This window comes from Heterocephalus glaber, unplaced genomic scaffold (genome assembly GCF_053883595.1).
Source record: "Heterocephalus glaber isolate CG9 unplaced genomic scaffold, H.glaber_assembly_v1.0 deba00001452, whole genome shotgun sequence".
NCBI classification, from domain to species: Eukaryota; Metazoa; Chordata; class Mammalia; order Rodentia; family Bathyergidae; genus Heterocephalus; species Heterocephalus glaber.
This window is the reverse complement of record NW_028258302.1, coordinates 25,152,236-25,167,180: the sequence shown is the minus strand read 5'-3', so window position 1 is coordinate 25,167,180 and position 14,945 is coordinate 25,152,236. Positions and strand designations below refer to the sequence as shown.

Genomic DNA, 14,945 nt, shown 5'->3' with positions numbered 1-14,945 from the left:
AGGGAGATATGTGAACAGATAAGCCCTGTCCTTTCTGATGAGTCCATAACAGAGGTGAGAGTGAGCACACACACACACACACACAAAGTGTGTACTCTCCAATTAGAGTTGTTTTTAATTGTTTCCCAGGACACTTCCATCTCCTTTTTGAATTTCCATATGGGATGACTTTTTTACTGAGTTGAAATTCACATAACACAAAATTACCTACCTAAGTATGGACAATTTGACGGTACTTAGTACCTGTACATTCACAGTGTTGTGCAACCATGGCCTCTGCCTAGCTGCAAAACATTTCCATCCCCCCAAAATAAATTACTAAGCAGTTAATGATCTATTAATAATAACCTATTAAGCTTCCCATTCTTCCCTCCACCAGCTTCTGCCAAACACGTGTCTGCTTTCTGTCTCCATGGATTTACTTAGTCTGAGTATTTCATATAAATGGAGTCATACACTATGTAACCTTCACTGTCTGGTTTCTTTCACCTAGTGTGCTTTTGAGTTCCATCCATATTATAGTGTGTGTCTGTATTTCAGTTCTTTCCATGGCTGAATAATATTCTGCTCTGCGTATTTTGCATGTAACACTTCTGTGGACCCATTCATATCTTGATGGACTTGGGTTCTTCTGCCATCTGGCTACTTTGAATAGTGCTGCTATGAACATTGGAATAATGATTGCCTAGTGTCCTCTTGCAAGCCCACTTGCCTGTCTGGGGTGTTGATATGCACTCACCAACCACTTCCTGGGAGATGCATACAGACTGTTGGAGGACAGGGTTGCAGACTAGTTGGCAGTGCTCCCTCACCTTCTCTCTCTCCTTTCTAGGGTCCATAGTTATGACAATTTGCCAAAACCATGGATTTCTGAAATTCATGAAGTTTTTCTTTGGATATCTGTTTTCAAGTCTTTGGGACATATACCTAGGAACGCATTTGCTGGGTTATATAGCAATTCCAAGTTTAACTTTTTGAAGAACTGTCAAACTGTCTCACAAAGAGACAAAGTCTTCCTTAGGAAGACCCACAAAGTACTGTGGTTAGATGCTCCTCCATAAGTCACTGAAAGGCTTTGAAGAACTGAACCCTGCTTTACAAATACACCAAGCAAGTATGAGTGCCTTGGTTGGTCTGAACTCACGCTAATGTGCCGAAGGTCATGGGTTGTTCCACAGTGGCCAGTTAGTTGAGCAGGGTGAACAGCTTGAAAGACTGTGCCTGCTGCCCCACCCTCCACCATCAAACACAGTCCTGCCCTCTTGCAAAAGCTTGTCAGTGGCTACAGGTGCACAGGGCAGGAGTGTTTATGTTTCCGCATAAGACAGAAACACAATCTGGGGTTCGACATCTACTGAAGGCCCAGTGAGACTAACTGGAATCAGATACTTCTAGACCTGGCTCCAGTTGATTTCCGGGGCTTCTTGGGTAAATTGTTTAACCCTGCCCCAGAGCCTGTTTCCTCATCTCCAAAGCTGGACTAACAATCCTTAGTCCATGAGATAGCCACACGTACAAAAGCACATGACCTGTATTTGCTGACTTGGTTCTCATGGGCTTTCAAAGTCTGCTGTTCAGTATGGAGGGTGAGCACCCCAGTCCTACGCCTGAGTACCCTGTTGGCTTCTGCCAAATGCCCTTAACCACTCTCCCCAGGTTGACTGAGCTGGAATGGGGGCACGCTGTTGTCCAGGAGGTTATGCTGGCTGTTTTAAATTGTCCTATTTGCATGGAATGAAGCTTGCTATGGTAACAAGGTCTGGTGGCTGGTATCCAGGGCTCCAGTGAAAAACATGAAAAGTCTGTGCTCTGGGAAAGAGAAGCTAGGAGGGGCCTAGCAACGCTAAAGTTACCTCAGTTCTCCCCAGAAGAGGAAGTGGGTAAACTGAGGCAGCGGCCTCTCTACTACTTCTACTCGCATAGGAAAAAAAGGGAAGCCACACTGATACCTTCCAGTCATTTCTCCTGATCTCCTCTCCCCTTGGCCAAGAGTTAGCCCAGCTTTGGACCCGGTTAAGGCTGCACCCTGCACCTGGGCTGCACAGGCCAGGACTGGGGGCCACGGGAAGGCCAGGCCAGGGCAGGACAGAGCTCCTTCCGGGAGAGCTCTGGTCGGGGTCGGGGTCGGGGTCGGGGTCGGGGTCGGGGGGCGGGGGGATGGAGGTGAGAGGCGCGCGGGCTATCAGCTCCTCTCCCCGCTGGGCATTTCCTGCCTGCAGTTTACCGACTCGCAAAGCGATAACTCCACTCCTGAGCTCGCGCGAGCCGCCCCTCCCTCGGTGCCTCATCCCTGCTTCCCTCCGGGGGTCCCTCTCCGAGAGCACCCCTCTATACCCAGCACCCACCGACCCCAAGCCCAGCACTGCGCGGGGCAGAAGTCCTCGGGGCGGGGCCGCCCCACCGCGGCAAGGAGGGGACAGAGCTACGGCCAAGGCGCGCGCGACCCCCACCACCGGCTAGGGGCGCCGCCTCGGCCCACGCGGGGGCGCCGCCCGCCGCCCCCAACCCCTGGGGAGTATGTCTGCTAGGCGCGGGGCGCGAGAGGTCGAGGTTGACCCAGGGCCCCGACCCAGGCTCCCTCCCGAGTGGGCGGCGAATGGTAGGCTCCGCTTAAGAGTGCTCGGCGCGCGGTGTCCTCTGCGCGCAGCTCGCGGCGCCCGCCCGCCGGGGTCTCGGCGATCTCTGCTCCTCCTCCTCCTCCTCCTCCTCCTCCTCTTTCTCCTCCTCCTCCTCCTCCTCCTCCTCCACCTCCTCCTCCTCCTCCTCCTCCTCCTCCTCCTCCTCCTCTTTCTCCTCCTCCCCCCTCTGCCTCGCCACCGCCGCGGCTCCGGGCTGGAGGCGCCGCTGTCATTGCTGCGCCGGAGGAGCCCGGCGCTGCCGGTGCCTGGGGGTCGGGGTGCGAGCGAGCTGAGCCGCGGGGAACCCAACAGGTAGAGCCGGGGGTGCCCGGCCGCGCGCTCCCCGCGCATCATGCAGCTCTTTGTCACCTCTCTCTCCCCCAGGCCAAAATCCTGAGCATGATGGAAGACAATAAGCAGCTCGCGCTCCGCATCGATGGGGCGGTCCAGTCGGCCAGCCAGGAGGTGACCAACCTGCGAGCCGAACTCACGGCCACCAACCGGAGACTGGTGGAACTGAGCGGCGGCGGCCCCGGCCCGGCCCCGGGAGCCGCGGCCAGCGCCTCGGTGGCGGCGGCGGCGGAGAACATGGAGAACCAGCAGCAGCCCAGCGCGCAAGGTAGGGATCGCCGGCGCCTGGGGCGGAGGCATGGCGAGCGAGCACGCCGGTCGGGGGCGGCCGGCCGACCTGGGGACCCGGCGCCCCAAGCCCGGGCGAGATCGCTTTGCATTGTGGCTTGTAACCCTTTCCACACGGCGGTGGCCGCTGCCGCTCCTGGCTGCTGTCGTGAACGAAAACCCGGGCGCAGTGCGCACAGGGTCGGAGGGTCACACCGGCCCGGCCAGCATGAGCGAGGCGCAGCCGGCGGGACCCTTCCGGCAGGGCAGCGGAAAGTGCCCTTTGGGTGGCACACAGCCCGGCTCTGTGGCAAACTTTTCGTGCCCCCACCCCCGGGAGGGCTGAATGCCACTGCTCCCAAGGCTCGCGCCTCTGGAATGATTCCCAGCCCGGGGCTGCGCTGCTGTGCTAGAGGTAGGCGACTGGCTCCGTGTGCACTTTTCCCCACCGACACCAGATCCCTTTTCTCCTGCATCTGGACTTTATTTTCTCTCCGTTTGAGATCGCGCAGGCAGTGAGATACAGGGGCGAGCAGTAAACGCTGGCTCTGCAGGGAGTTTACATTCACCCAGCTGTGGCCCTGGGAGCTCTTCCCGGGGGAAATACAGACCTCAGAGACTGAGAGATGGGCTCCCTGAGAAACGGTGGCCGTGAGGATGGTAGATTGCCGGGAGCCCTGGAGGAGCTAGGTTTGAAGCAACTCTGCAGTTTGGGGGTGGGGCGGGGAGACAGCTGCTCTGTGTTGACATAGAACAAGTGGAGGCTCTGAACCCTAGCAGGGGTTAAAGGTGGATGAGGCATCCTTAAAGTGTCCCTTTGGGTTTCTGTGATTCGGAGAGTGAAAGAGGAAGCGGTTTTTTACAAATTATTCCCTCTAATTGCCTTTTGAGAAACAGTATCACTGGCTATTAATATTATTTGAATTGTAAACTAAACTGCTGAAATCCAGAACAGGACAAGGAGGAAAAAAACTCGCCAGTCCACAAGAGCCACTTGTATACATATGTCACTGGACGAAGTACAAGGTACCAATTGCTCAGTGGCTCAGAATGATTATCTGGTTCTGTTATTTCAACAGCTTCCTCAGTACAGAGAGTCTGTTTTCTCTCCCTCTGTTTCCAGCGTACCTTCCTGGGGAGGTATGTTTTTGTGATGTGAGGTGGGAAGCCTGAACATTAGCCCTTTGGGATGGAATTCCAAGTCTGGTCTTAACTTGGCACTTCAGGATCCTGTTACAAGTCTCAAGGATCGGGAAGTTATTTGGTGGTGAAGTAGCCATGACGTAATGTGGGGAGATCTTGTGGTCCTGGTGTTCACTGTACCTGGCTGGCATCTGATTATTCTTGTCATTTATCCCTTTTTATGTCATTGTGTATGAAAGTACATTCTCCGCTGGAACCCGGGGGAAAAAAGGGAAAGGCTGCCTGCCAGATAACACTTCACTTTTTATAAGCAGTGACTCTTCTAACATTAAAGAAATTGGTAAGAACTGACATTTTGCTAAGAATCGAAAGCCATAGTAAGAGACACTGGACAATGCTGGTTTATTTCCCTCCATCTGCCCTTTTCTTGGCCCAGAGAAATTAAGTGGCTTTTTATCCAAGGGCTGGGTTTAGCTACACGCTGGGCATTCCAGGGAAGTCAGTCCTGGGCTAATCTGTACACTCTACCTGGAAACTGAGATACTAGCTGCTGGTTAAATTATTGTAGTGGAGCAACAGGGGGCTATTTCCTTTTATCTTTTTCCTGTAGGCACACGCAAGATTGTGGAAATGGAAATGGCTTTTGGGATCTCTTGGTATCTTTAAAAACACACAAACCTAGCAGCTTCCCTCTGCCCTTAGGAGCACACCTGCCCACATCAGGGGCTGCCAGTGGGCAGGAGGAGGAAGGAAGGCCTTGCTTGTTCCTGTCTGCCATTGGTATTTCTCAAAACCTTTACTAGGGCACTTAGTGATTTTATAATCAGAAAATATGATAGTAAAGGCTTTAGCTCAACTTCATTGTTGGCCACAAATCCACTTAAATTGATATGTATTTATACTGATGTGATAGTTGAAAACAAGCCCCTCCATATAAGTTGGGGGGGGGGGGATCATCTACTTATTTGTAGCACCAGGACCTCAGTCCAGTATGTTTTACTTATTTAGCCTCTTGCAAGGTTTAAGGTTTTGTTTTAGTTTTGTTTGTTTTTTTCAAATGGCTTCTGGCAGCATTCTGCTAGAACAGAAAACCTCAGCCTAGTTGACCTGGTAGTTGCTTTTGCTGTGGCATTTATTTTCCTAAAGGAAAGAGGGGAGTTCTTACAAGTTGATTTTAAAAGTCTGCTTGATTGCCTTCCTCAGGCTTCTCCTAATATAACTCCAGGGAGGCTCCCAGAAGCTCAGCTCTCTGGGCCTCTGACTGCTCTTCAGAATTAGAATTAGTCTTGTGTTTCCTTTTTGTCTAAGTTCATTCCATTCATTGAGCCCAGACCTTAAGAGTATTTAGCACTATTGAGTTATCACTTTTTGAATCAAGATTTTGAGTGAAATGAGTATCTTTCAAAATGCAACTGTATAACTCATCTTTTAACTAAAGGGCATTATGCACATATTAAATGCATGCTAATGTACCTTTAATAATATTAGCACAAATGGTTATGGGAAAGAGTCACCTTTCCCTCCCTATCAGGGGATTGTTAGATCCACTTTCAAATTTTTTTGTTGTTGTTTCAAAAAATTCTTTTTAAAATGAATTAAGCAAACTCATCCATCCACTGTTGAATGTTTTGTTCCAGCGTAACAACTGGTGTTGCCTTTTGGTAAAGCAAACTTGGGTTTTCCTAGAGGGTTAATGCGGCATGTCATTTAAACAAAATATTAACTTGCTTGGTACCCTTGGTGAGCTCGCATGGTTGCTATGTAACAGAATCTAGAAAGTGAACTGCTGAAAATCTGGGCTTTCGGCACTTTGCAGGATCTTCTTTCGGAATCTGTGTTGAAAGAACACTTGGCAGCGAGCCCATCTCCTCTCTCCCTGCTGCAATCGAGTTGGATAATCCCTAATGAGGGTGCTGGCATACAGTGCGGAGGGCATCCGCACAGTGTGGCACATTTCACAGCTCCAGAGGCCGCCTCTTAGAGTGGCGGGGTCACAACTGCCTTTGACAGGTGGACAGAAGGAGGCTTGGAAAAACTAGAGCCAAGCATTTGTTCCAGTATTCGTCTTCTTGTTGGTAGCCAGAGAAGGGATTTGTTTAAAGTAACATTTCTAAGCTGTTTTCCTCAGCGTAAGTCTCCAGGAAAGTGTGTTTAAAATGCTTGCTGTTCTTTGAGGGGGAAATATAGCAGTTGTTTCTCTGAAAATGTTTTATCTGATGAATGACTAATATTCGATTCAATTGGTTGCTTTGCTGTGCATAGAATAAACAATTAATCATACCATCGTACCTAATTCAAATAGGTGTTAACTGTATATAACATAAATATGCATGCCCAGTAGAATGGATGCCTACTGACATTAGTTTATTGTTGCTGTTGTTTTTAAGGAAATAGCTGAATTTATAAGCCATGCAAGGGGAAGTGCTGAGAGCGTCTTTCTTTGGTGTTGAGTGTTTGCTATCTCTTGCATTTGTTGACCTGGGGAAAAGGGAAGGGGTCCTTATCCTTCCCTTTGTAAATTTCCATAACTGTGTACAAGTTTTATTTTTGTTCCCAGGTGTTAAAATAGGCTGTTAGTTAAGGTCTGGCTGCTCTTGTCTCCCATTACCACAACACTGGATACTCTTCTGTGGAGCATGAATTACCTTTGGAGTGAACCGAATGTGTACAGCCTGTGGAGATGCCAGACACTGTTGCTTTGGAAAATAAGTTCTGTCTTTGACATCCCCTTCCTAATTCATTCTGCCTTCATGCTTGTTTTGCTAGGTAGATTTTTATCTTCTTTGACAGGGAGAATTTTCAAGGGGCAGGGAGAGTGGAAGAAAATGTAGTGGCATCTCTGGGACCCTCTGAGTTTCCCTCCAAGTGACAGACCTCACGAGGTCACATAGGGTTTGGTTTTCCAGCCATGATGACTATGGGCTGAATGACTATGTACTCTCCTAAGCTGATTAGGCTGCCATGAGCTGGGACTCCCAAGTTGCTCCTGAAAGTTACTCTGCACGATCATAAAGATTACTTACAGATCAGTACAGCATGGTTGAAATTAGTTATCGATTGGCTATTATTTACTATCTTTCCATTGTCTTTGGAAAATGCCTTCAGCGGATCCCGAAGACAAGTTTCTGATCCTGGTTAATTTCATGCTTCCAATATTTGTTTCATGACTTTTTGTGTTTCCCAAAAATTCTTTGATGCCACCCAGAAGTCTTAGCCAATTCTGGTCCCCATATTTTCCCAGTGCAAAGCAAGGCGTTGTTCCTTTCCTTCACCCCTTTTCTTCCTAAGACCATTGGCACTCTTTAGGAGTCCTGTGGGGTTATAATTTGTGACTTCTTGGCTGCCATTCATAGCAGATGGGCTTGGCAGGTAGGAACTGCTCACTGGAGCTGCACCTGGCCACCCTGTACACCATGTAAGGCCCAGAAGGCCAAGCTTGGGGTATTGGCCACATTCATTGCATATTGTGAGCGTGTGTGTGTGCATGCGTGCATCTGTCTCTCTGGCTGGCTGGATATTCATTCCCACGATGAATATGAATGTACATTAGCCCATACTGTGTGGGTAACCCATGGGATGGCAGTGCCTTAGTGCTCTGAAATGCAGCAAAGTGGGTTCAGACCAAGTAATTTATGACAAGGCAGATTCCCTGAAGCCTTTGCAGTGGCCTTCCACAGTAGTAGATTATACCTGATAGTGGCCAGGAGTCCTGTAGACCCATGCGACCATCTTCAAGTCCCCATCCAGGCCCATCTCTCCTGCAGAGAAGCTGGCAGAAAACCAGGGACAGGAACACCTTCTTCCTTCCTGAGAGAGGTTGGATGACACCTGAACATTCTTGCCCATTTGCTGCAACCTCAGGTCTAAGTGGTGGCATCATTTTGAGCTCTACCAGCATCCCTCCTTCCCCCTTGGAATCCTAAGCTGATGCAAACATGAAAGAAGCTGGACTTGGTTTTAATGAGTTTGGCAAGAACAACTGTTGGAGCAGGTGGCTTCTGTGTGATGGGAAGTCATTGATTCTAAATTTATACCTATGTCTTTGGGGATGGAGGTCATGCCAGACCTTTGGGTCAGGCTTCTGAAAGGCTCCCCTGACCCCTCACCCTTGGATGAATGAGGATTCTCACGCTGGAGCTTGTAACATACAGTCCTTCAAGCAGAGAGCACCCAAGGGCCCTGTCCCCTTCTGTGACATGTGTCCAGGCTGGAACATGGAGAGGAGTTGAGCGAGGAGACAGCCTGCTCAGCTGCCACCCCGGCCCCTCCTGTCAGAGTGAGCACTGGGCCTTTGAGGGATGGAAGGGCCTTCCACTTTCAATATTGTCTCGGGTCTACAGATTGTTTGAAGTTCTACTAATCATTAAGAGCAAAGCACCCTTGAAAAAGAATTGGGCCTGAGCTAATATTTCCCCTCACCTCTTGGTACTTCATTATGGTTCTCAGCGTGTACCTCTTGGGTAGGTCACAGGACACTGGGTCCCTGGCACCATCTTGAAACACATCTTCAATTCACTTTTTGATGAAGGTGAATTGTTTAATGTAGCAGTAAATTAGAGCTACTTTCAATGTTTTTGTCAAACTTTTCCATGAATAATCAATAATAATAGGTTTATCATATCAACCATCACAGCAAAGGGTTGAAAGACATTACTGAGTCCTGGGCCCAGTGAAGGGCAACGCTTTTGCTTGTTTTTCAGAAGAGGAGACTGAGTCTCAGAGAGGTTATGTCCCTTTTCTGCAGTGATGTAGTCATGACCACGATGGTGAAAATAGCAGTGAGCTTTGAGATAGTGTCTACTCTGAGCCAGGTGCTGTGCTAAGTCCTTTTCTGTACTAATGCATTTCATGGGTCCAGCCAGTGCTCATAATGACTTACCAGGCTGGTACCATTCCTGTGCCCATTTCACATATGAGCAAACTGAGGCGTGGAGGGAGATGACCCCTTACTTGCCAAAGAGCTTGCAACCATTAAGTGAGCATGCACTTGGTCCTGCCATTTGACTGGGCCAGGAACGCAAGCCCACCAGGTCTCTTTCCCATGTGAACCCCTGTGTGCTTCCCTGACTGGTCCCCTAAAACAGAAGCATCCTTGACTTGTTTCCCTGGAGGCACAGGGAGCTCTTGGCTTGTCCCCACTCCTGGTCACCATTTCCTGAGTCTGCTGGTAGCTTCTGGGCCTGCATGGCCTGTCTGATGATTGAGGACAGGGGAGCAGCCACACCTCTCTCTGTGTCATGGGATCCGCGGACGAGGAGCCTGGGTCCTGCCTGCATGGTTCCCAACCAGGGTCATTTGTCACCAATGGAAAGAATCCTTTTGATCCTGAGTTTGGGGCCTCTGGTTTTTTGAACTTAAATACTTTTTCTCTTTTGGGAAGGAAGGTTCCAAGCAAAGCTGGAATTGTGGATCCTTTATTTTCCTCCCAGCCCTTGTCCTTCTCTTTCCACAGTTTCTGTGTCTGTCTGTCTGTCTGTCTGTCTGTCTCTCTATCTTTATCTCTATCTCTCGTCTCAGGACCTTCCAGACCATGCCCACCAGAAGGCCTATTAACCTCCTACAGATCCTTTTACTTTTGGGTTCCTCAGCCCCTCTACTCTTGGCATGTGGACCAGGAGAGTTCTTTGTGGTGTGGGGCTGTCCTGGGCATTGTGGGAAGTTTAGTAGTCTCACTGGCCCCTACCTACTGAATGACAGCAGAACCCCCACACTCCAGTTGTGACAGCCAAACATGCCTCCAGCAGTTGCCAAGTGCCCTCTTGCAACCAGAACTATCCCTGATTGTGAATAACCTCTTTATACCACAGCATTCAGGGACACCTTGGATTGGTGTTCCTAAGGGAACAGCCCCGTGAGGGCAGGGAGCTTTGTCTGTTCCTTAGAACAGTGTCTGATATACAGCCGGGCTCAATAAAGACTTGCTGGATGAATGAATGGATGGATGAATGCTGAATTACAGGGTGTTTGGATTTTCTCTACTTCTGCATTATACGTGGCTTCATGTGGACCACTGGTGTAAAAATAAATGATTTTAATTGAGTGCTTACATATTATTCACTAAACATTGTTCTAAATCCTTTATTTATCTAGAATGCCTCAATCCCTTAAGCTATCTTAGGAGGTAAATACTATGCTGATCATTTTACAGATGAGAAAGTTGAGGCACAGGAAGGTTCTGTGACTTGCTCAGAAGAACAGGTGGCAGAGCCAGGATGCCAACGCAGGTGAATGAGACTCTAGAGATTGTCTGCTGTCTCCACCAGGATGCTGTGGAGCTTGGCTGAGTTTGCCCCTTTCCTAACTAAGAAACCGTTATAGTCCTAATGCTGGCATTGTGGCAGCTATAATTGGGATTTGCATGTCAGGCACTGACGTTCATCATCAATCCTCAGAGCTCTGCTGTACAAAAGCAGCTTTGTCACTGCCAGAGGATCTGGAACAGAGGGACTTTTGCCTGGCTAGAGGCAAGAAGGCATCTTGGTGCTGAACCAGGTTCCCGTGTGATACTCTTGCCTCTCTGCCCCTCTGCCTATGTTGGTTCAAGTGAAGAGTGTTAGAGAGGACTTGACCTTCTTCCTCTCTGGGAAAGAGACCAGTGGATCCCAGAGCTTCTTAGTGGGGATTTGACTGATTTCTCAGCAAAGGGATATTTCAGGACTGGAACTAGGGAGCTGGAAAGACTCTGGGGACAATCTGAGAGTCCAGGGACAGCAATGGGCAGAATCTTTCCCAGCCTCTCCCAGACACCATTCAGTGTGCTTCATGAGTGCTGCTTCAACTTAACTTCATGTCACAAAGAGGCATGTCTTGTTATCACCTCCATTCCACCAGTGAAGAAACTGAGGTTTAGAAAGATTAAGTTGCTTTTCCAAGCTCCCCAAAGTGGCCAGCTGATGAGTAGAACACGGGATTGGAACACAGGCTCAACTGACTTTGGTGGGCCACCCACTTCACTGCGTGAATATCTGGCTGTCAGCCAGATGCTCCCGGGGGGATGAGCTGCCTTTCCACTTGTGCCTTCCCCGCCTCCTCTTTTTTTCTCTCTGTCTTCATCTCCCTCCAGAGACTGGGCACATGGGTCCAGAGACAATATATTTAATAAGATATGGACTAAGTTATCTTGGAGCTCACTGTCCAGAAGATGCGACTGACTTGGAAACATAATTACCTTTTATAATAAACGTCTAGACAGAGGAATGGACACATAGACAAGAAAGTGACAAATCTAGGAGCCCTCATTGAAGTGTATGACAGTAACACTGTGTAATAAAGTGTGGTGGAGAACACATTAATTTCACCTCTAAAACTTTAAATTGGTCATAATAGATTATTAAATCATAGAACTTTGGATAGATTAGGATTGGACACTGCAGAGAATAATGTTATGGTTTGGACTTCAAACATCCCCTGGAAGATTGATGTGTTAAAGAATTGTTCCCCAAGGCAGCAGTGTTCAGTGGTGGGGCTTTTGGAAGGTGATTAGATCACAAGTGCTCTCACTTCATCTGTGGATTAATTCATTCATTGAGTCATAATTTGATGGCATTATTGGGAAATGATGGAAACTTAGAAAGTAGGGGTCTAGTTGAAGGGAGTGGATCATGGGGCTGCGTCCTTGGGGATTGTATCTTGTCACCAGCCCCTTCTTTGGTCTTTTTCTCCCTCTCCCTCTTGTCTGCCATGAGAGGAGCAGCTTTTCTTTACCACATGCTCCGCACTGGGATGTTCTAAGTAACAGAAACAAGCAACCGTGGACTGATACCTCTGAAACCATGAGCCAAAAATCAACCTTTGCTCTTTTAAGTCATTATTCTCAAATACTTTGTCACAGTGAGGAATGGCTGACTAACACATACAACCACTGGCTGGGAACTTCTTGCCCAGAGAAACAGCATGTCTTAAGGAGAAAGAAGATGTGGATGATACAGGGGCTTAGATCTGGAATAATAGTCTTTTAAAACAATTCTCTCTCAAGAGAGCAAAAGCTGTGGGTTGCAGAGCACATGGACCTGCATCTTTTAAAATAAGTTTTGCCCATGGCTGGGGCTGGTCTTACTTGTCAACTGCAACAAATGAATTCATTCATTTTCCTTGATTAATTTGAACTTTTTTAAACAACTGGACATGGTGTATTCACTTTAATTCAGTAAGTGCAACTTGGAATGCAATGGAATTTATGCCACTTTTTAAAATAAACAATTCTCTTTTCCATTCTTGCCATTTGAAATTCTGTATTCACTGCCTGGTTCTGGATAGCAGCAAGGTGAGATTTAGAAATCTGACACTGATTTAGAATCTGACACAGATTTAGAAATCTGCACACACACACACACACACACACACACACACCCCGCGGGGGGCCAGTCATGGGTTCAGAGTGTGATAAATGATGCCTTCAGAGAACAGAACGGATTATGTGTGTATTGATTTTCTTAATTAATGTGTTCATCAAGTGGATTGCCTTTTCTATTCCTACAAGGTTTTATTATGTGAAAGCAAGAAAAAAATGGAAATATTTGACACATCTTTAGATTTGGGGGTTAACAAAAAGGTAGGGCCTGGCTGCCTTTTTGTGGGGACTGTCAACCCCTCCTGGCAGCTGTCATCACATTGCTCTTTCTGCAATTTGACCTGGTACCAGGCAGCCCTGCTGGAGGGGCTTATTTAAGTCTTAATGAAAATATTGCCAAGATAGATCATGATTCCATGGTCACCTTCCAGTGTGCGTCGTTATCAATGGCAGTTGGCAAAAACAAAAAACAACCACCTGTTAAACTCAGCCAGTCAACATATGGGTCAGTTCCCGCCCCCCTCTGCAGTGTGTTCAGGGCTAACATGCCATCTCCTCCTTTCCTTTGCTTGTAGGAAGGCAGCAGAGAAGCTCCTACCTCTCCCCACCAGCCAGCTGTCTGCAATATACAATGGTCTGCCCTGCAGCTGGCCCCAGGGGTGGAATGGAGGTGAATTTGAAAGTGGCTTTCTAGGCCAAGGAAACAGAGGCGGGGGGGATAGAAGCTGCTTTGTCCAACACTGTTGAGCTGGTTGCTGAACCAAATTCTTGTCCCTGTCTCCCACTGTAAGGCCAGGCCCAGCTGCATGCTTAGGGCAGGAGGACTGCCTTGTAACTGTGGTGGGGCAAAGTCTAACATTGTCCTGGCTGCTCCCTCTTGGCTATGGGCCACTGTATCTGTACGGCTTGGCTAGTGCCACTGTCACATCCAGATGTGCCTCGTTCTCTGAGCCCGACATCCAGTGAGAGCCCATCATGGTGCAGGGCTCCATTGTTCTAAAACCAGTCCGCTTTTTTGCCCTCAGTTCTTCCTTCATTTCAGTAGGCTTTTAAAAGTCCCCTCCCTTCCTTTCCAAGAACCTGCCTCCTTCACACCTCAGCTTCAAGCCTGTCATCTTTGGCTCCCTGTTGAGCATTAGGGATCTGTGATAGAGGGAGGGGTGCATGGGGAACCTCTGTATTTCTGTGATCTGGTTCTGGACATGAATCAGCTGTGGAGAGAACATCCCTTGCCCTGTAACCCACTCACTGAAATTTGGCGATTTGGAATGTGGGAGGGGCCAGGCAGGGAGCCCCAGGCTCAGCCTGTAAGGTGAGCAGTGTACTGTCTGTGGGGGAACATGTGGGTAGCACAGTAAAGCCACCTAATTTCTCTCTTCCTTCAGGGAGACCTCACCTGACCTTCAGAGGCTTTGGGTTAAGATGCCCCCTGCCCCCCAATGTGGGTTTTGAGTGTTTAGGGTCACACCCTCTTTTCTGCTGTGGACCTCCTGCTGCCCCAAGTCCATACCCGCACATCTTGGTCCTGGGTCAATAGAATTCCATGCACACACCAAAGACCAAGGTAGTGGTGGCAAACTCGAGATCAGAATGGGGCCCTCAGCTGTGCCTTGTGGAGGGATGGAGGGGAGGGCCTGCCTAATGGCCCTGGCAGGGCAGCAGATGAAGAGCTCTGGGAAGTGGACTCCAGGGGCGCAAAGACAACGTGGGGGGGTCTCATTGCTGTGACCAGGAACGCTCACTTCTGGGTTTTCCAAAGGGCTGCCAGCAAGATAGAAATAAGATACATTTGACCCAGCACTGTGAGAGGCTGAAGCAGGAGGATCACAAGTTCAAGCAGAGCCTAGGCAACTTAGTGATTTAGCAAGGCCCTGTCTCAAAATAAGAAATCAACAAAAAGGACCCGGAAGTAGCTCAGTGTGAAGGCCCTAGATTCAATCCCTAGTACTGAAAACAAAAAAAAAGTAAATAAAGCTCTATTTATAATGAGTTCTAGAAAAATAGAAAGTACCTTTCAGGATCAAAATGCTCTGGTGCTTTGACTCCTGGATGTATATTAGCATTAAGTGCTTGAGAGCCCCACCCCCACACCGCTAACAGTGGCTGTGGTTCTGTGTAGAGGTGGAAGTGCCAAGTGCCAAAGTACTTCCTGGCTCGGCTTAGAGTTCATTTCAGTGTTTTGTTTCTGTGGCTTGAATGGTGGAGCCAGTGGAGAAGTTGGCAAACTGTTCTTCCAGAGGGCCAGGTAATAAACAGTGTAGGTGCTGGGGTGATGG

The 14,945-nt window shown here is 48.6% G+C and overlaps 1 protein-coding gene across 4 annotated transcripts in view; it reads left to right on the top strand.

Moving 5' to 3' along the window:
* Positions 1-14,945, top strand: part of Kazn (kazrin, periplakin interacting protein) — a 1,072,553-nt gene that overhangs the window by 677,818 nt on the left and 379,790 nt on the right. The window contains exons 1-2 of one of the 4 annotated variants that reach the window (XM_021262832.2): positions 2,514-2,599; positions 3,003-3,237. In XM_021262832.2, coding sequence (XP_021118491.1) covers positions 2,597-2,599; positions 3,003-3,237 — 238 coding nt within the window. In that variant the 5' untranslated portion in view covers positions 2,514-2,596. Of the gene's footprint in view, positions 1-2,513; positions 2,600-2,793; positions 2,931-3,002; positions 3,238-3,336; positions 3,652-14,945 lie in introns of those variants that run through there. The other 3 variants (XM_013074311.3, XM_004850318.4, XM_087215751.1) reach the window with 3 other exon arrangements.